The following is a 21,808-nucleotide window of genomic DNA, read 5'->3' on the forward strand; positions in this document are numbered from 1 at the left end:
TTTTTTACCGCTTGATCCCTTTGTACTTTCAAACCGTGTGCCAGTTTCTATGAATACTATAATTCCGTTTCCAGCATAACTCTATGTTTCTATATAGTTTCTAATGTTTTTTTTTTCAGTGCATTCGAAGCCCCGTAGGTGGACGCAGGACCTTAAAGTAACTCGCGAGTGATTTAATTGCAGCCTGCATTTTCCCAAATATATATCTCAATGCAGTCGCAAAGTGAGACAAAGCTAGAATTTCAGTCTGATACACAATTTTAATTTGTGGAAATGCCTAAGTTAGCGCCCTTCCCTCCCCCCCCTCCCCCCCCCCCCGTCTCTCCGCACACTGTTTGTCTCCCATCACGAGCAGTTCTGGTGCCTGTCCCATTGCGTGCACTTGGATTAGCGCGAAGTGAGATTCTGCTTACCCTGTTGCCATGTAGACCGCGTCCGACTTCTGATAGTCACTGTCTTTCTTTACTACCTCGTTCAGCTTCTTAAGCGTCTCGTTACCAATGAGGTCACCATTATCCCACAGCGCAACATACTCTTCTTTATCCTGCAAGTACAACCTCTTAATTGAGGCAGGACAAAAACAATTTGACTATTGGCTTACCGTTGACGTCATTTGAATTTTTGTTATACCGATGGGAACAGGAGGAGTAAGCTGGTCCATGCGAAGGCTGACCTGAGAAATAAGTTATATCAGAGAGACATAGTTCTTTTTTGTCCTTTTTTGCGGCAGCATTGAAACGAAGTTGCAAATAGCAGGATATTCTTAGAGCGTTCGAGTGCCTGCGTATTCGATAATAACGTCGGCTGAAATTCTTAGTGAGGACAAAGACATGAGTATAAAAAAAGACAAAGCGTAAATACGTGCGATGGGTTTGATATTTGTTAGTAAATGTCACAAGAAATGATCGACAATGACGCCAAATAAAGCAGAGAGGGTAGTTAATTGTCAAGTTTAATTGAAATGTAGAATGAATAAGCAAAATAAATAATTCACCGACGATTGCGATACGCCCTATGGTGAAATTTGAGCGTAGCTCTACACATGTTTTCATTTTTTTTTGTAGAAGAAGAAGAAGTTTATTCTACCACATAAGTACACTGATATATAGAAAGCGGTAGGGATGGCAGGATAAAAGCTGCATAACGGCAGCTTGACTAGTCCTACCTCCCTATGAACAACAGGCAGCAACATGGCAAGATATTCGTAGTACATACTTGTGGCAGGGTCAATAGATACCTATTCACAGATGCATATATATACACACATTTATATATATATATATATATATATATATATATATATATATGTATATATATATATATATATATATATATATATATATATATATATATATATATATATATACATGCATATACGCATACATGTATGCAAGAAAACCAGAAATGACAACTTAAAAATAGCAAAGAAATACTTTTCAACCGACAAACCAAAAAGTTAATTATTCACAGAATTTTTTGCAGTAATGTGCTCTTGGATATATGGCGTATGTTTACATCATTTAGACTATATTTGTTAAGTGTAGAGGGAAGACAGTAGGAGAGTGCTTGAAGGCCATAGTTAGTCCGAGGGCGCGGGGCTTCCCAGTGTTCCGTATATCGATTTAGGCGAAAAGAAGGATTACGCTGCAAGTTCGCGATGTTTATAATATGATTAGTACCTTTAATCATGTCACGTTTAAAAGAACACATAAGTTGATACTCGTAAAGGTGGTCTACACGTAAAATCTTGAACTTCCGGAATATGTCACGCGTATGTCCATTGTAAGGTAAGTCTGAAATAGCACGTAAGGCATTCTTTTGAACCGAAACTAAATTACCTAATGATTTCTTAGTACTATTTGACCACACCAAGTTACAATAGCGCAGGTGAGAAGCAAATAGTGCGTTATAAACCATAAGTTTCTGTGGTATTGGTAGTAGCCTCTGGCATCTGCGCAACATACCTAACGCTTTACTAAGTTTATTTCGTAAGTAATCGGTGTGGTGGTCCCATAGTATCAATTCATGAAAGATAACACCCAATGTTTCTGCTGTAGCGGAAAGTTCTATTTTTGTGTCATTGAGTGTGAGGCATTGGGTGAGATCACAAGGCGTGGACTTCGCTCTAAAGAAGACCGCTTTTGTCTTGGAGCAGTTTAACTGGAGAGAATTTTTTACAGACCAGTTATATATCTTGTGAAGTATTTCATTTGCAAAATTGATGAGTTGATCCTCCTTAGTTCCCGAGAAGAATAAAGTAGTATCATCTGCGTAAATAATATAGTTAATCGAAACATCAATATTAACAATGTCATTTATATAAATGATAAATAGAAGTGGTCCCAATATGCTACCTTGAGGCACACCTTGCTTAATAAGTTTAAACGAAGATAATTTTCTATTTATTGATACGCATTGCTTTCTGTTGGTTATGTAACTTCTAAATAAATCTAAAACTATTCTGCGTGTACCATAACAATTCAATTTTTCTAATAGTGTTCCATGGTTAATTCTGTCAAAACTTTTGAGAAATCAAGGAATACTCCCAATGTTAGTTTCCTCGCCTCTATATTTTTCAATATTAGTTTCTTTTGTTTAAGAAGAGCAGTTTCAGTCGAGCAGCCTGACCTGAAGCCATATTGACATGGTGTTAAAACAGAATACTTGTTAAAAAAGGCAGTCATCCTAAGGAGAATAATTTTTTCTAAAGCTTTTGAAAACAGTGGAAGAATTGAGATTGGTCTATAGTTACTGAAGTTTTCCCTTTCTCCACTTTTGTACACCACAGCTACCCTTGCAATTTTCATCTGTTGAGGAAAAATGCCAGAGGTTAGGAAGATGTTGTAAATGTGAGGGAGGAAAGGGGTGAGCAGGTCAATAACAAAAAGAATTGGTTGTATTTTTAATCCGTGCACATCCTCACTTTTAGATCGCCTAAAATTTTTGAACCCATTTAAAACCTCAGTGTCATCAGTCTCATCAATATGCAAAGAATGTGTAAGGGGACTGGGCAAATACATCAAAGCATCTTGATCATAAGTGCTTTCAACTAGAGAGGCAAAGTAATAATTAAATTTATTGGTGAGTGCTTCATCTTTATAACCTCATTACTAACCTTGAGCTCTTTAATAGTACTGGCGGGTCGCCTTGATGATATAACAGAATTCAGCTTATTCCAAGTCTATTTTGCATCAACGATACCATCGAACATGGAGTAGTAATAGTCGCATTTAGCTTGTTTTTGCAGCTTAGTCAGGTTATTTCGATATTTCTTAAACTGCTTTAAATCATCTGGGTCACGGCTATTCAAAAACGCACTGTAGAGCCTATTCTTTTCTTTTATCATTTTGATTAGCTTAGAGGAGATCCATGGCTTGCGAGCGTGTTTAGGTTTTTTTACGTGCCTGTAAGGAAAGTGTTTTTGGTATACTATGCACATGATCTTAATGAAGCGGTCATAGGCGCTATTAGGTGATGAAGAGGAGAGTATGTCATCCCAGCTCAACGAGCTTATTTCGTCACGAAAGCAAGAAAGAAATTGTGAATTAATGTCTTGGAAATAAATGTCTGATTTCACTGGGTGCCCCTGTTTAATTTCAACCGTAGTAATTAGGCAAATTGGCAAATGATCACTGATAGCGATACTTATCGGACCATGGTGTAGTAGGTTAGCAGAATTTGTTATGAATAGATCTATCAATAATAATATTTGGGGTTTTACGTGCCAAAACCACTTTCTGATTATGAGGCACGCCGTAGTGGAGGACTCCGGAAATTTTGACCACCTGGGGTTCTTTAACGTGCACCTAAATCTAAGCACACGGGTGTTTTCGCATTTCGCCCCCATCGAAATGCGGCCGCCGTGGCCGGGATTCGATCCCGCGACCTCGTGCTCAGCAGCCCAACACCATAGCCACTGAGCAACCACGGCGGGTAGATCTATCAAGGTGGCTGTAGCAGCTGTAATGCGAGTTGGGGTAGTTATAACATTTGAAAGGGCATGCGAAAGAAGTAGATTTGACAGGTCAGTTTGTTTGCTAGTCTTTGTGAGCATGTCAATGTTGAGGTCACCTCCGAGTACTAATGTATAATAATTTTCATTAACAACCCAAAAGAATTCATCTAAAAATTGAAGAATGTTGTTGGTGTTGCCGTGAGGAGGCCTATACACAACAGTAAATAGAGAGTTTTCGAATTTTAAACACGGAATTTCAATGTCTTCACAGCATCGAGACCATTCATCAATATACTGATAGCTGATACTTGTTTGCACATATATGCATACACCGCCGCCTCTTGTTTCTCTATTTATGTAGGCCACATTATACTCATCAATATGCACAATATCGGTGTCGTTGCGGTACCAAGTTTCAGTCAACATAATGACAGAAAATTTAAATTTAAATTCATCTAGAAAATTCCACAATTCGTCTTCTTTAGAACGGGCTGACTGTATGTTCATATGCAGGAAACTCAGAGTCGATAGGCGCTGATGCGCAACAATCGTGCCTAATTCAGAGGGACTAGTACATTTCAGAGCCATTTTGAAACCTAATTCTCAGGAAAAAAAAAGACAGCCATTGCAATGTAGAAACAGTGCCATTGGCATAGACGAATAAGGTGCTATATATGCAAGACCAACTGCTTAAGCGAATATTAAGGGGAATTTTAATTTTTATGTGGGTGACGCCCTCAACCGCAACACTGTAGCACGCAAGAACAAATGATTGCAGCACTGATGTACTATAGACTCTAAATTGTTCAATATTGGTCAAAAGGTTAACGTTCATAAACAGAACTTCTGTTTCCTACAGCAGTTTAGAGCTCACATACATAAAGACACTATCAGTCGCATTTGCTAGGTACGAAACCACATAGATTCGAGAATGTGCGTGGGTGTCTGAAGAATCGCGCCGTTAACTGTTTTCAAAAATATCGAGAAAAGCAAGAAGAACCATAGGTTCCTTCCATAATTTCGCGATATATTGGTTGGCGTGGACAATCTGTCTCGTGCGGAACCTTGGAAACGGACGGAAACGTGGCGCGACTGCCTCGCTAAAAATCTGGAGGACGCTTAGGCTTCGCCTTTAAAGAGTGCAACGCGATAACATTGAAAGGTCCTTGACTACTTTTCACGCTTTCCGGCAACCGGAGCGTTCTTGCGGGTGCGCGGAGGCGAGCGCCATCTGGATGGCGTTGGTGAAAGGAACCGAGCGGGCCGCGCCGCTGTATGGATGGTCGAAATGCTGGAAAAGGGCTTTGTGTTAGAGTTTCCACGATAACAGAAATATGTTTTCCGGTATGTTCAGGTTACGATCGTCGCCAACATGTCTATAGGTTGTGTTTAGGTCGTACTTTAGGATTTTTCTGACACATTTTACTTTGAGAAATTCAATAAGTTCGGTAACGCCTTTGCGCCACACGGATGGCCTGCGTGGCTATGGTTCGGAATGACCTTTAGCGAAAGAACGTCCGACAACAACATCGGATTTCTTGCGACAACGGGCGCTTAACGCTATCAAGTTAATCTGGAGATCGCGAGAGGCAGCACGTGGGTGACGTGTGCGCGCGATTCACAGCGGCCGCCGACGACAGGCCTCCCAGAAGACGCGCACTACTCTGGCGTCATGCCGTGGCCATCGCCGCCGCACTACGCTTTTCTTCTCCCGTTTTCGCCATACCCTCCTCCTTCCCTTCCCGCCTCATGGATCCGCTGCACCCTCCATGCACGCTTTCCTCCTCGCGTCTTTCATCCCCACCTGCCCTCCGCGTTCACTGTTTCATCGTTCGCTGTGCTCGGCGCGTAAAGGCTGCTCTCTAAAATGAACGAAAACTCCCAAGAGAGGTGCTGGTTCAAGGTAAAACACCGCACGTGTAAGGCGGAGCTTCTGAGTTCAGCCACCACACACGGCAACATAACTTTTCGGCAACTCTAATTTTCCTTGACATTTTTTTTACATGTTCGTTAAGCATATGAATTACCTTCTACTATATGCTTTCTTTGGGTTCTTTGTCAATCATCCTGTATGGTTGTCTCTAAAGCATAACTAGGAAACGGGTACGCGAAAGCTGTGATCTAAATATCGCTCAATGAGTGTCCGTATACAGAGCAATGAAAAACGCGAACTGTAATTCGGTCATTCTGTTGGTAAAACGCGATTTCCAGGAACTTTCCTAAATTCATTTCCTACATCGAATGCTTGTTAACAGCAGGTGGGGAGTGCGCGACTGTGACCTTAGGAAGTTGAGGCAGGTTTTCTGCGGCAGCTTTCCGAAGTTACACCCAATGAATCAGTCAGAAGGACACTAAAATGTTAGCACAAATCGAATAAAGTATAGATTGTTGAAGTATAATAAACGTGTTTAGTTTGCTTGTTCAAACGTTCAATTATCGCAAATACCCCAAATAAAAAGATCCTTTTCTCTGTAAATGTGCAGAACACATCGAGAACGAGCAAAATCAATGAAAAGAAAAGAATTATAGGAAATTTTTCGGTAAGAGGGGGGAGACACCAGACGGAGAACTGCAGGTGGGCTTCACGGCAAGCCACCTGTGGCTTAGTTTGGAATTATTACAAGCAGATCTTGTCAGATGTGAATAATAGGTGCATATTTCATTTGCTTTACATCGTGCGTGTGACACCACTGCCGCCGGAGAACTTGCATCAGTCTCACCTCGTACCAGCCGCGCGCCGAGTTTCCACCTTGCTCCGCGTTCCTGCTCTAAACCAACTAATGATACTTGCGGCCTGTCATTAGTTTTGACCGAAGTCATTTGGTCAGAAACGTTGTACTCAGTTTTAAAATTAAGAGATAAATAGCAGTAATAAAAATGCTCACCTCCCAAGCACTCCGTACAGATGGTTAATCAGCGAAGCTGAAACGTGCGGCCCCGATGCTTATCACTGGTTTAATGCCGACGGTTAATTATACGACGGCTTGGTAGGCTGCCGGATCCTCGGTACGCAGTGACTGTTTCCACTCGGCTGCGCGATCCTGTTCTTGTGCCCGGGCTACAGCATCGGCCCGGCGTAGGCGAGCTCGTTCCCGGTTCTGCTCGCAGTGTTGCTTATCAAAAGCTGCCTGCTCCTCAGGAGTACGTATGACGCGCAGCCTATCCGTTTCGGAGTCGGAGAAAAACTGCTACGCGTGAGCTCGGCTGTGACGGAGAGCAACGATGTCCACTACTGGCTCAGCTAATCCAACACCACCTAGATGGCACAAAGCCTTTTCACTCCGATCCATTACGTCATGTTACTTGGCCCGACGGCCATAGAATCTGATGGGGATGCTCCCGAGTTGGCAAAAGTGATTTTTGACGTCACCGCTTTCATGACGTCAGCCTTGTCAATGAAAATTTCGGGCCAGGTAGCGTGACGTCATGGATCAAAGTAAACAGGATTTGTGCTATCTAGGTGGTGCTGGCTAATCGCGCGCCTCTCTTTTTGGGGCATGAGCATTGGGTTGCGCAGGAGGAGTTTTCGGTGTACAGGTGACAGACAGACAGAGGGACGGACGGACAAATTGGTTAGCCATATACAGTTCCGATGTAAAATAATTCTAATATGTTGTCTGCGACAACATTAGTCAGTAAAGGGTAAACTCGTTTAATTTGCAATGTTCGTAAACCAGACTGATTTCAGTAAAGTTTCCAACCCGGAAATCGTAGTATTCTTCGCAGTGAAGTAGCTCGGCCACCGTAAACATAGACAAGCTACAAACGCTACAGCGAAAAGCGCCTGTTAGACGCACATGCCATTTTTCATGGTGGAGCCCAAACCAATGATTTCATTATAAACTCGCCCAACTCACATCGTGAAAACAATCTCACGGGAACTCGCGCCTGCGAACCCAATGCACTACGATCTCGTAAAGGTAGCCATTCCCTGGAAGAGATTCCTTGCCCGTTATTAGAAAAGGGTCCTACACAAGCGGCACACCAAATTGTTCAAGGCCGTACACTATGACTGCTCACCGAATGCATAAACAGCGTCACGTACATGACGTGATCGTCTGTTCGCCCTTCGAAGTGCTTGCTGTGATTGTAGTCACTGATGAAGTGCAACTCGACGCCAAATTCTTGCGGAATTGCTCCTCTCATTTCTGGAAAAAAGACCATTGGGGAAAACAAGTGCGCTTGAGTTGACACTAAATGCGAGCGCTATAAATCATACCGTGCTGCCTATAATCGCGATGCTTAGTGTTCGGGAAAATTATAGCTTATTACAAGGGAATTAAAGGCCGAACCTTTCTCATTTACAGCTGCATGCAGAAGTGCTTCGTTGGAGACTTCTAGCTGGTATGGCATGGCTGTAAGGCCGTGGCCGTTCGAGTTCGTTCCGGCACAATAGTTCGCCTTGCATGGATGATGATTTAGTATTTTTATTGGCTCAAGGACCAGCAGGATACAAAGCGTCAAGCAAAAGATAATGAATAGATTGTCAATGGTAGAACGTGCAAAATTTCAGAGTTGCGAATCAGAATTGTGCGTGGCAGATGTAATATAGCCTAAAAATGAATCGCTGTAAAGTCCGTAATCTGCATAGATAATAAAATAATGACAGTGAATGGTATGCTATGGCTGTATAAGTTCTATTACAAAGGGAGGATGTAGTAAACGTGTGAGTAAGGTAGCACTCATACTTTACCTGTGAGCCCTTGAACGCTAGGGCTGGAAGGCACGTGCTTTAGAAAAATGCTGTCGCAGCAACAACCTCTACTCAGAGGATGTGCTACGTATCCGTTGGGCTGGTAAAATGCAATGTATCAACATCTTGTAAAAACATAGAAACTAGCTTATTGTCAAAACGGGATTCAATGCCGAGAAACCCTGCCATGTAGATGCGGAATGTGTTGTATGTATGCAGGGGCCGAGTGCCACAAAAAATCCGATGTCGATGTCGGACGTCACTTGGCGAAAAGCAATTCCGGACCGCAACCAGGCAGGCCCTCCGCGAGGCGCAGAGGCGTTACTGAACTAATTGAATTTCTCAAAGTAAAATATGTCAGAAAAATCATTAGTACGATCTAAACACAACCTACAGATATGATAGCGTCGGAGTTTAATTTGAATATACCAGAAAAAACAATTCTGTTACCTGGAAACTCCAACACAAACCCCTTTTCGAGCGGCGCGCCCGCTCGTTTCCGGGCAACAACAACATCGCGCTAGCCTCTGCGCATCCGCAAGAAAGCTGCGGTTGCCGGGAAGTGTGACAAGCAGTCAGGGATCGCTGAAATCTATCGCGTTTCACTTTTAAAGGCGAAGTTTAAGCGTCCTCTACTTTCTTTTTATTTTAGCTTCTCCTTCCTGGAACCCTTACGTGAAGGACCGTTAGCGTCTCGCCACATTTAGTGTAGACAGGAGATTCATCACCGGCAAATATGTAGGTGTAAGTGCCATAAATGTGGCCTACCCTAAGAAAGCAGAAGATAATTTCAGTTTGTCGTATTTTTGCTATCGGTGGCTATAGTTTCCTACGTTTGACTTAAAACGCGAAGTTTATTAGGTGTTTCAGTCTCCCACCTACGTTGTCAATGGACCCCGAGTTTCTTGCGCAGGAAGGACTTTAAATTAATAGCCGGGACACTATGGAAGAATTACTTGGTTTTGTACTTGCTGACGTAGTTATATGCTTGGTAAGTACATTGGCCTCGATGCCTCTATGGCCAGGCACCCAGCATACTAGGATACTTATAAAGCAGCGCTGCAAGGTTGAAACATACACAGGGACGAAAACAGCCCAGACGCAGCGTCCCGTGTATGTTCCAAAGTATGATATTCCAATTAGCCCTAACGCAAGCGTTCATAATGTGATATGTTGATGAGAAGCGTACACAGCGCATATTATTGAATAAAGTTCAGTAAAGACGGCTTTTCATACTTTTGTAGAGAGATTAGGGCTTTGACAGCGCTTAATGAATCTGTAAATATTCTCTCTCTTGTGGTTTTATTGCCTTGATGTGCCTTACAGCCGACAATAGTGTGCAGGCCTCCGCCTTAAAAATGCTTGTTTCCGGATACAAACAGCGGGATTCCGAGAAGTATGGGCCGAATGGAGCATGAGAAAGGCCGGCATGCAACTTTGAAGCATCACTGTAAAATTATGCGCACGAGTACTTTGACTGAAGTTCTAGGAATTGCATTTCTATGTGTATTTCTGGGGTGTTCTTCATAACAGCTACAAAAGACGTGTCGCTATCATCAGCTGCCACAGGCACGGTGATACCGGCTTGGCTGGAGCCATTACAGGGTTTTCAAGAGGGACAGCCATTGCTTGGTTGGGGTTCCTCACACGTTGTGAAAAGGGTTCTCTCACTTTGGACAATTGTGGAAAAGTGTTTACGGTTTTGTTAGAAGGATGTTCATAGTTAGAGTGTGCTTTCAAGAAATACATGAAAGTGGAGAACGACCTTTGCAGATGGGGTGACCGACTCATTGGATTCTACATGGAAACTTTGTACAGGGTTAGTACTTAGGTCTCCTGTAGCCAGGCGGGTGTCTAAATTATGAACAGAATCAAGTATTTTTAGGGCACTCGGTGTAGCAGACTGATACACTACAGCGCCGTAGTCTAAACGCGATTGTATAAGACTTTAGAAGAGATTCATTAAGCCTTTTTTGTCACTGCTAAAATTCATGTTTGAGATAATTTTCAGAATGTTCACTACTTTCAGGCACTTGGCCTCGAGATATTTGATGTGGGGGATGAAACTTAGTTTCAAATCGAATATGACGCCCAAGTATTTATGGTCTTTATTCACAGGAATGTGCTGCCTGCCGTTGGATAGTAACATCAGGGAGCAATCCTATGTTTTTCAAAAAAAGAAGAAACATCATCCTTGATGTGGATTGACCTAGAACCCATTTTCGTCTTCACATTTGGATACTTTCTTCAGCCCAAGCTGAACGTTCCTCCCGCAGACTGCAAGGTTACATGATTTAAAACCTATCTGCACATCGTCAACGTAAACAGAATAGAAAATGGCTGGTGGTAGGGAAGGGCGGAGCATGTTCATCTTCACAATAGAAAGCGTACAACTGCGGACGCCTCCCTGGTGTACCGCAGTTTCCTGCGTAGACGAATGCGAGAGTATGTTGTCCACTTTTAAGCGGAAAGTATGTTTCGAGAGGTAACTCACAAAGTAGTTCAGCATATTCTACCTGATACCCGTTCATGGCGGGTCTCAAAGAAATCCATAGCGCCAAGTGGTGTCATAGGTCTTTTCCATGGAAAGAAGTGTAGATAAATAGAATTGTTTATGGACAAAAGAACCATGACTATTAGCCTCGACGCGCGCGAGGTGATCGTTTGTTAACCGGCATTCTCTAAATCCACATTGGTACGGATCACGCATTTTGTTACAGCAAAGGTGTTGGCTTCTAGTTGGTTGGCATTTTTCCTGTCCGCGTCCGTTAGCAAAAATGTTGCCTGGTCCCGGCCGCAGTCCAGGCCAGGAGCAGTGGCTCGTACCCCGAAAAGGCAGAGGCTTCACGCAGTCAGCAAAGTGAAGCGAAAGGTGCACACATTCTTTGGAATCACGCATACAACATACAGAACAGCACACGTTTTCATAAAGAACATGCACAAAACAAGCATCCAAATCACATAACTGATAAGGCGCTCCCGATAACAATGCAAAGCACACATGCGTTCCAGCATTCGTTTCCCAGTAAAGATTACTGTTGCGCAAGCTACCGCCACGACAGCAGCTTGCGACGCGGGGAGTGACGTCCCTACCCTTTCGTATACAAAAGAACCAGCCTAACAACTCATTTAGACGTTGTGGCAGCAACGGTACCGGTGGCGTGCTTCGAAAATCACAATTGCTCCAATTACTAACCATAATTTAAATTATGAGTATTATCACTATTCTAAAGCAATAGAACATTGCGTACCCCCCTCAGCAGTTGTAGCGGTGGTTTTCGACAGCTTCGCTGGACATCCACTTTCACACGGCCGAGATGTCGAGTCAGTTCTTTACGATTCAGGGTAAAGTAGAAGGTGACGATTTATCATTTTTTTCGACAACTTGCAGAGGCAACTTGTCAGCGCTTTCGGGCGATAGGTGGTTACGGAGGCGGGATCGTTACCCTGTTTCAACACAGGGACAACAATAGGTTCTTTCCATGAGGATATAATATGATCATCTGCCCAGAGAGTATTAAATAGTGCGAGTAGTATGATTAGTGTGCCTCTGTGAATGTGTTTAACCATATCATTAGAAGCCAACAAAGACAAAGAGCAGAGCGCATGTAATGCGAAGACGAGGGATCGTTCCTCACCTGCGGCAAGTAGATTTTTAATTCACTTTCATTGCCATAATTTATGATTTCTTTAATTCTGTTATTAAGTACGAGTAATTCCCCCTATGTTTTCCTTTCTGTCTTTTTTCGTTGGCTTCTCATGATACGATTAATAGAAATCTCTTCTCGTCCGGTGTTTAACCCTGTCGTACATAACTCTGTCGGGACCCGGAATAGAGTTCTGACATGCGCTTAAGAAAGCTTTCAGCTCGGCAACGCAGAAAGGCCAGTTAAAAGGTTTGTTCGGGTTACATTTACTGTTGAGTGGCTCCCCTTCTTCCATTTCTAAGTATTTGAGAAAAGACAAGGTATAGCGCATAGAGCTAGAAACGCACTCAAACTGCTCACCAAGAGCATCGACCTGGCCTTTCAGTCTGTTTCCTTGTTCATTTACGAAGGGCAACAAATAAATATGCTGCCCTTTCAGCCTTCTCAGCCCATCCCATACTCTCACTGCCAGGGGGTTTCGAATTAAAACCTGACTGAAATATCTGCCCAACTTGCCCTCATTGCTTGCCTTCGCGTCTGCCCTCCCTGCGATTTAACGTGTTTTAATTCAGTAAGGTTATCCGCATTTGTGTATCGACGGAGGATGCTCCATGCTATATTTGGTTCCTTCGCGCCTGCCTAAAGTCATCATTCGACCAAGGGACTCGTTTCTTGCATTTGTCCGTGCTATGTTGCGTCTATAATAAAAGCAGTAATATATGCTAGGGCCGTCCAGGAAGCCCACAATGCGGCGGCCAGGCTCGGCTTGCCCGTCCCTGTGTGGGAGTGGCCCGATGCGCGATAATCGCGTCTCTCAGGACTGTCAATAAAGTTTTTACATCCATCAATATGCTATTGCGTCGTCTATGCTAAATTCGGTGATACACTTTTGCGATCAATAACTTGTTTCTTTAAGATGATCCCAGTCAGTCGAGGACAGTTTCCACCGAGGAATATTTCAAAGGCATTCATGTTGCTGTATCAGGTCTTTTTTTTCAAGCCGGCGTGTCAGACGCCGTTGACACGCCGGCTGACACGCGTGCGTTGACACGTGGTCGACAGACGGCCGGGCCCCTGGCCTTGTGCACAGCACTCCTTTATCCTCAATTTGACGCGCTAACACACTTTCCCTCGTTGCTGCACCCACCCGCCTTACACCCTCTAGCCTTTAGAAGAACCCCACCTATATATACTGTGGCGAGGAAAGCATATGTCGCCTTGAAGAAGACAAGTCCACTTGTCGAAACGCTGGCTCCTGCTTTCACCTTGTTCTCGTTTTGCTCATTGCATCAAGTTTAGTGGTACAGCGAAGTGGTCACTTCCAAAAGGGTTTTTTATTACACTTGATTCGAAATACGGGAAGATGGCTGCAGAGCCAATTGCATAATCTCTTGAATATGAATTAGGTTGCACACTGTATTACATGGGCTCTTGTTTTATTAAGGATGCATGTAACAGAGGATACAAGAACATATTCTGCTAGTCGACCTTTCGTGTCGCACTGGGAATCTCCACAAAGAGTGGGATGGACATTTAAATCACCTGTGATAACGTGTGATTCTGGGAGCTGGTCAATGAGGCTGCAGAATGCTGTTTTTCCGAGGTGATGGTTGGGTGATATGTAAATGGAACAGATGATTAACTACTTGATGAGGAGAGCTGCTCGCAAGGACAAGCCTCGAGAGGCGTCTAAAGGGCTATTTCTTAGCAAGCGACAAACCTGTCGAGAATAATTACAACGCCGCCGGACGAAGCAACAGCGTCGTCAGAATCTTTCCGAAAAATTGCGTACTGCCGGAAGAACTTCACCTGTCTGGAATTTGAATGTGTCTCCTTGACAAAGGAAACTATCGGCTGATATCGAGATAATAATTTAGTTATGTCTTCTAGATTACGGATGAATCCCCCGACATTCCAGTGCATTACTTACATGGCCATTGTAGTGTTATAAGAAGTATGCTCTGTGAAGGAAAGAGCATTTTTTAGTCCTATCAAATATCGAGTGACACTGCCAGGGCGCAATTATGTGTCAGTCACGTATTTCAGCGTGATTACGCGCACTGGGGGAGGGCGTCATTTTTTCGTTACACGCATAAGAAATTCTCGCGTGAGCTACCTGTTCGAACTAGAAAATGTTCCGGGCTTAAGTCGAATCTAGTTAATATATTTGTTAAACAAAGCTGTATGTGCAACAAAAGAAACTGAAATCCGGCAAATTTCATAAATATTTCATGCATAAATACGACACTATGTCACATAATTTATAACTTCCCCGTATCGTCATGGGCGTCGTGATGTCGGCGTAGAAACCAAGAAAGAAAAGTTCACTAGTGAACTGCCAATTGAACTCCCAACTCCCAGTGAACTCCCAACTGTCAATAGTGAACTGCCACTTTTCTATGGACAAGTGACAAGACACAGCAAGGATGGAATGATGGAGACTGCATTTTAATCTTGCAATTACAAAAAATATTTTTTTTTGGCTATGCATGGTCATTCTTTCATCTTTAATATCATCTTAACTTTCCATTACACATGCCTCGTTGCTGTCTCATTTGACTAGAAATCAGCACATATGCGCATGCGTACGGTGGCGTGTGTTACCTATTTATATGTGTACCCCTTCGTGGAATAAAACAATTGTTGGAAGTTAGCGCTGTGTCCGCGTCTTGCCACTGTTTTTCGTCCCTTTTCGTGCGCTAAAAAAACTTCAGTTATGGAATACCAACACGCCCTAACCTACGTTATTTCAAAGAGAGGAAATGCGGGGAGGCCAGCCAGATGATCGTTCGGTTTGCTATCCTACACTCGGGGTAAAGCAAAAGGGGTATAAGAGAGGAAAAGATGGAAAGAGTAAACACTGTGTGGATGTGATGCAATGTGTTCATTAAAAAAAGTTATACCTATAATAATATAGCTGCATTTGTTATTCCTTGTTCTGTTCCGTTGGAAATAGGTGCAGTAATACAAATTGCAACTTGCCAAAGACACGTACCAATTTCCGGAGGCGATGGTTCTCGAGGACCCTTTTCTGTAACAAAAACCCACAAATAACGTAAGAATTTGAATAACCATTCCGATACAGCACCTATTCAGTCAATATGCCCTTGTAATATGTAATTGTAATTTCTGAATACATCACATTAGCATTTTTAATACTCATTTAGTATCCATCGACATTGTAAAATTCGTTCTCTAGACTAAAGCATGCAAAATTAACAAAACTGTGGTTGCGCTTCACAGTTCTGCATTCATGCAGTTAACACAAGGTAGCGAAAGCTACGAGTGAAATGACATAAGCGATCTTTTACGGTACAGTGAAGAAAAGCGGTTAATAAAGGAATTTAGTTAAGAAAGACCTAGTCAGTTATACGAAACACAAAAATTCGCATTTTAATCCGAAAGGAGAAGCATCAATTGTGATGCAAATTATTAAACAGCTATGCGTCGTAAGTTTAGTAGATTTATCAGATGTTGAGCTGCTGTAAACATTCGTTTATTGACTAAGTCCACAAGCATGGTGTCACGTGCCGACAGGCAACCACGAACACATCTCGCTCGATGACTGCGGACACTCGCTGTTAGAACTCTCACATGATGGAGAGCGGGGGGGGGATATTCTGTAAGAGTCCACCTAGTGGACTGTCCATTTCGGCCGCCGCTTCTTGGATGCAGCTATGCTAAAGAGGAGGAGACGAGTGGCCCTAGCCAATCAGCAGCGGCCGAAATGGACAGTCCACTAGGTGGATTCTTACAGAATTAGCCCCAGGGAGCAAACCCCTTCGCGCTGCCTCTCGCTTCAACGCCATCTAAGTGCGCGAGAACACAACGAACACAAAGCCATCACATCATATCTAGGGTCTGCTAGCCTTCGAACCCACGTGGGAGCCTATATTGTGAAACCTGTCAGGTAAGCCACAGCATCGTCGATATTAAAACCAGCAATGCCATCCTGAGCTAAATATGCTGTTTCTTTGAAGAGAACCCAGTTTGTTGATTCAACCTGGGGAACATGTCGAGAACTTTCAGCTTGTTTTTGTAACATTTACGACTATTGGGAAGTGGTCACTTCCATATGGGTCCTAGTAGCGTTCCAATGAAGGGATGGCATTACTGTGTTGGATACTATGCTAAAGTCTATTGATGAGTAGGTTTTGTCTGCAATGCTATAGTACGTCGGCTTCTTTTTATTAAGTAAACATACATTCAAGGAAAAATGGACATTTTCTATTAAACGCCCTCTTCCATTGCAACGGCAGTCTCCCCACAAAGTGTTATGCGCGTTTAAATCTCTGACAACTATGTATGGCTCCGCAAATTGGTCAATGTAGTTTTGAAATTCGGTTTCTTGGAGTTGAAAATTTGGAGGCATGCATATAGAGCTCATTGTGGCTACTTTATTAAACAAGACTGCATGGACAGCAACTGCCTCTAGGGGGGTACAAAGTTTTAGTTCTGGGCAGGCAGCAGCTCTGTCAACTATGACGTCCACACCAACGGATTATACGATATCGTCATCGCGGTCTTTAGGAAGAATAGAATACTGTCGGAGAACATTTGTTTACACGGAGAACATAAACGGAGAACATACACGGCACCCTGAGACTAAATTTCCGGAGGAGTTTTTCACTGTCATCAAGATTGCGAAGACCTCTGACTTTCCAATCAACTATATGCGTTGCCATATTCAGAAGCAGTTACGTGTTGCGTTCCCAGGGAACAAATATTCGATTACAGAGCTCTTTTCAGGCCCCGTAATGTCCGATTTCTCTCTTTAGGAGTGGCCGAGGGACTCCCGGCGCTTTTTAAATGCTACACGCTCCGCTTGGGTGCAAGTTGTGCCCATTGCCTCTTCCGGTGCCCTGGACACCCACTCTTGCAAGCGGTGTGTTCTCCTTGTGGGCTTCGCCTCAGGAGACGAGACCCTGGAGGCCACCAGCTCGGAGTTCTGGGACGACGGCACAGCACTGGCTGCACCCAGGAAGGGGGCGGACGGCGTTACCGCCGACTCAGTGCACGTGGGTCGGACGGCCGCCAGAAGCCGTCGTGACGCTGCCGCCTGAAGCGTCACTTTGGCAAAGCTGTTCATTGACAGGTACGACACCCGCCTCCGTGTTTCCTTCAATGAGAGGTTCTCTTTTACCTTAATTGCTACGATTTAATTCTTTCTTTTCCAGGATGAACAGGACCGCGAGTATGTGCTGTGCGCCCCATCGCAGTTTACACAGTGTGAGAACCCCTTCGCAGAATTCCGCTGGATGTTTGTGTGCACTGCTTTTGGCACAGGTCGGTCGGCCTCGGCAGGTTTGTGAACTGCGGCCGAGCCATTGGCATTTGAAGCAAAGGAGAGTGTTAGGGATATACTATCTTACTCCTATTTTATTGTAGTCTGTTTCGATGGTTTATGGCAGCACACTGGAACCGAATGTGAGAATTAAGTGCTTGGCGTTGATTTCTTTCCAATCACACCTCATTCTACTTCGTCTTACGTTGGTAACATTTTGTTCCTTCCATTAATCCAAAAGTTCAGCTTTGGTCAGCTCAATGAAATCATCGTCACAAATCGCACTGCGGATGGTCTTCGTGGTGCACTGCGGGGTCACTGAAACTGAAGTGTCCCCAAAATACTGTAGGTTACTTAGTTTTCGACACTGCTTTTTGTTCGAAGTTTCAAGAAGAGGTCGTCACTTGCTAGTATGGATGCCCTGTAGCCTGAGTCAATTGTCTGAGACATTAGGAAATGAGAAAAGGCAAGATCCTTCTCGTTGTCTTTTCTTGTTTCTCAGAATGAATGACTTGATAACGGGGGAAGTTTTCAGTGTGTCGGCCAAGAAATTAAAATACTTTTTCGTTGCGCCCTCGTTTCTGAGGGCAATCAGAGAGTTTTCGAAAGGAACATCTATAGGCGATGTTCGGTTTTCAGCAGCAACGGCAGCCGCCCATCGTGAAGCCCAATAAGGGGACGCCGCTGGTCTTATAAACAACAGGCCTTGCGGACGCCAACTGTACGTTTCCGCTATACCCAAATATGTGCAACCAATGATGGTTGTTCCACACAAGGTTAACCCTTGCTGTCGGGAAGACTGTAAGTAAGAAGAAAAGAAGAGAAGACCGGAAAGATAGAAAGTTAGAGAGAAAGACGAAAATTGGAGATGAGGACGGGAAAAGGCAACTACCGAAATCCCTAGGGTGGGTCAGTCCGGAGGTGCCGTTTATGTGAAGCAGAGGCTAAATAGGTGCGTCGCCTCTGCCAGGGGGCCCTAAAGGTTTAAACGTCCGGCATTAGCTCAGCCCCGGGATCCCCCTTTCCCCAGACACCGCAAAGCCCCGCACGGCTACGCGCGCAAGCGTTCAAAGCTCGTGTGCTTGGGTATGGGGCGTCGCAACACACCAAATGCCTGCCCACATAAACGCCCCTGCCTGAGCTACCTTCCTTCTTGGCTCCCCCTCTTATGCTTTCCCCCACACCTGCAGCATACAGCGCGCGGTCGCGATTATTGCACTAGGACTTTATACGGAACCTCGCGGCGACGACGACGGCGAAAATTCACCTAGGATGTCCATACATTTCCTGGCGCACTAATGAGTCGGTAGCCTTCAGTGTATAGAACAGTTTATGGCAGGGTCATAACGCGAGAGCTCGCGTACTGTGATTTTGCATAATAAACTTGTATTGCTCATTGGGACAAAATATACCCTTACTACGTTTTTGTGCACAAAACTGCTTAATAATTACTTCCGATTACAATGATTCTGCCATTTATATGCAAAACTTATGCTTACTCGGGAGTGCATACACGCTTGAGTTATAAAAGGGCATCCACTAGTATTACTGGTAGATTTAAATTTATTGCGGCATGATATTTCCAGAGTGATCATATGATCAACCAGCCCTTGTTACATACGGTGAATCAACGTCACTCTATCGATAATTTCACCAAAATTGAAGCAAACTGAAATAGAATTCATAGCATACTTACCAGTCACTTGGTCGTTCTCACATGACCCTTGTATGTTGGCAATTTGCACTATCTTGTGGGCTATTCTGGCTGATGACCTTTCCGCAAGCATCACCGGCTCAATGCGATGAGTGAAATTTATGAGACCTGTCTGAACGAAAATAAAGGCCGTTGATGCTCACTGAACGACAGCATCTCTAACACACGCGCCGATGCACTTGTATCTGCGTTTCAACGCAGCACTTACAACAAAGTATTCACCATGTTCTCGAGGCTTCAGCAGTATGGAGGCTTTCTTGCTCGTATCTTCGTACAGGTGTCTTTCGTAGTGGGCACCGTCAATCTAAGTGAGCTCGAAAGGAGAAAAATGATGTACGCGCTTTATTGAATTATGTTCATGCTTTTCTTTTATCTGACCATTCTGGTTGATCTGCCAGCTCACTGCTTATGACACGATTGCCATGACCTAAACATTTTAGCCACTGAACCCGAAATGAGCCACTGTCAGGAATCCGGCAACACTGGTGCCTTCAGGTAGCACGCGTGGGTTTATTGACCAGTTGCCTTCACTCAAAAAGATCACGTACTCGTGACGCCTGCGGCAGAAAGGACGTCCCACATCCGCCGCCAATGTTTGTGAGTGGTGGCGCTGGCTAACACTATCAGGCTTACTTCTAGTAGTAACACATAAATACCCTGGAAAATGGCTGAGAAAGCGGTGCCGCGGTAGCTAAATTGGTAGATCAGCACACGAGTAATGCGAAGACGTGGCATCGTTCCCCAGCTGCCGCAAGTTGTTTTTGCAGTTGTGCTGTGTGCTGTTAGAACCTCGCTGGGTTTCTCTTGACGTCCGCAGCTTCGCCGAGCTGGGGGAGAGGGAGCTGAGAGGGAGTGAAAGCAGAGTACGAAAATAGCATCGCGCACCATAGCGGCGCGGCGAGGGTGGGTGGAGCCTAGCAGGGGAGAAGAAGCGGCGCGGGGGGACACAGGTGGTGTGACGTCATTGCTCTCCGATAAAAACTCGCTCGCTTGCTTCGGCAGGCCTCTTTTTCGCAGTGCAAAAAATTATGCGTGGCAAACACATGAGACCAGCGGAGCTGGGGGAAGACCAGCAAAAGTTAGATTAAAGGGACCCTGAAACGATTTCGACGATTTTCTGCAAACATACTGAGTCGTTAGAGTAGGTCCATCTGATCATTAATTGACGCATCTAAGTGCTACCCGTAAAGTGTGTAATTTATGATAAGATTTTAAAAATGTACATCGCTGCCGATCGCAGCACACTGCTCGGCGGCATTTTCCGCCGTCCCTATCCATATGTCGTAAATAACCTAATTGACGTCAGTAGGGTGAGCTATACGATTGGCTGCCCAGGGCGCATCATCGATAATTTTTCCACCTTTATGATGAATAAATGACGTTTGTAATAGTTGGACTGTTAGTTAATTTGTTTCTATAAAAAGAAAGTAACAGAAAGCGAATGCAGAAGAACAATTGCTCACTACATTTAAGCACTTCCGGCACACAGCAAGCGTCGTCTGCTTGTGTTACAACGTGCTCCATTTTGACGAGAGCTTCAGGGTCAGAGTCGGTCTCAGTCTTTTCGCGAGCACTATGATTCGTTTTTTGTTGCGTTGTGGACTGCAAATGTAGTGACTAGAAGTATGTCAAGCTACGACATCATGTCCCTCTGCATGGCAGCAGACGAGCGGCGCCAGAATTCATGTGTTTGCGGCCGTCCCACTTTACACCGGAAGATTATTAATGCAATAGCGTTTTGCGGGTCCGGTATTAGGGTAAACGCGAGCGCAAGGGGACAGGGCCTGGCCATTTGACCGTGTCGTTTCACGGGATGAACAGAAGCGCAAATGTCAATGTTCTACACGGTGCAGCCACCTGGTGACGCAGAGCTCAACCACACACAGTAGCAGTAACGAAATGTATTCTCCTTTGCTGCTGGTGTAAATTTTTTTGCAGGAGTGTAATCGTTAACACATTGTTTTTGCAAATGTTTAAAATGTTTTACACTTGGTTAGAGCAATATTAGCGCTTTGTTTGGCTGGTTAAGCTATGCGCCAACAGGTGGCTGGACCGTGCAGACCGATCAGGCCGCTCACTTACGTCTATGGTAAAGTTCCTTCAACAGCTTGAGTTTACGCCTCCAGCCAACCGTCGAAACGCCCAGCTTGCGTGTGGTTACCGGAATACCACACACGTTCGGCGCTGCGTCCGAATGCTCGCAACGCATGCTGCTTCGATAGCTCTCGCTTGGAGTCGAGCGCCAAGCAGCTGGCGGAGAGTTTGGAGAGGCTTCGCGCACCCGCTTCTAGAGAACCGGAAGTCGACGAGACGACGTGCCATCATGACGCAGAGCAGTGAAGGCGGAGCTTAGTCCCGATCACTCAGTGAACGAGTTGGAGAAACCACGGCTATGGAGGAAGGCAACTTCTAATCGTCCGTAGCTCTCTTAATATGAGGCATTTCACACAAATTGGGGTGCGAATGATTAAGTTTATCTGTACCCTACACGTCTACAAAATTTGTCTGAACCATT

General features: G+C 44.4%; 1 protein-coding gene across 2 annotated transcripts in view; it reads right to left on the reverse strand.

Moving 5' to 3' along the window:
* LOC142563521 (venom metalloproteinase 3-like) overlaps positions 1 to 21,808 on the reverse strand; it is a 74,931-nt gene that overhangs the window by 34,862 nt on the left and 18,261 nt on the right. The window contains exons 3-8 of one of the 2 annotated variants that reach the window (XM_075674068.1): positions 19,502 to 19,597; positions 19,276 to 19,405; positions 15,291 to 15,326; positions 7,976 to 8,103; positions 602 to 673; positions 414 to 544 (exon numbers count right to left, since the gene is read on the reverse strand). In XM_075674068.1, coding sequence (XP_075530183.1) covers positions 414 to 544; positions 602 to 673; positions 7,976 to 8,103; positions 15,291 to 15,326; positions 19,276 to 19,405; positions 19,502 to 19,597 — 593 coding nt within the window. The remainder of the gene's footprint in view (positions 1 to 413; positions 545 to 601; positions 674 to 7,975; positions 8,104 to 15,290; positions 15,327 to 19,275; positions 19,406 to 19,501; positions 19,598 to 21,808) is intronic. The other variant, XM_075674069.1, reaches the window with a different exon arrangement.

This window comes from Dermacentor variabilis, chromosome 11, assembly GCF_050947875.1.
Source record: "Dermacentor variabilis isolate Ectoservices chromosome 11, ASM5094787v1, whole genome shotgun sequence".
Lineage (NCBI taxonomy): Eukaryota > Metazoa > Arthropoda > Arachnida > Ixodida > Ixodidae > Dermacentor > Dermacentor variabilis.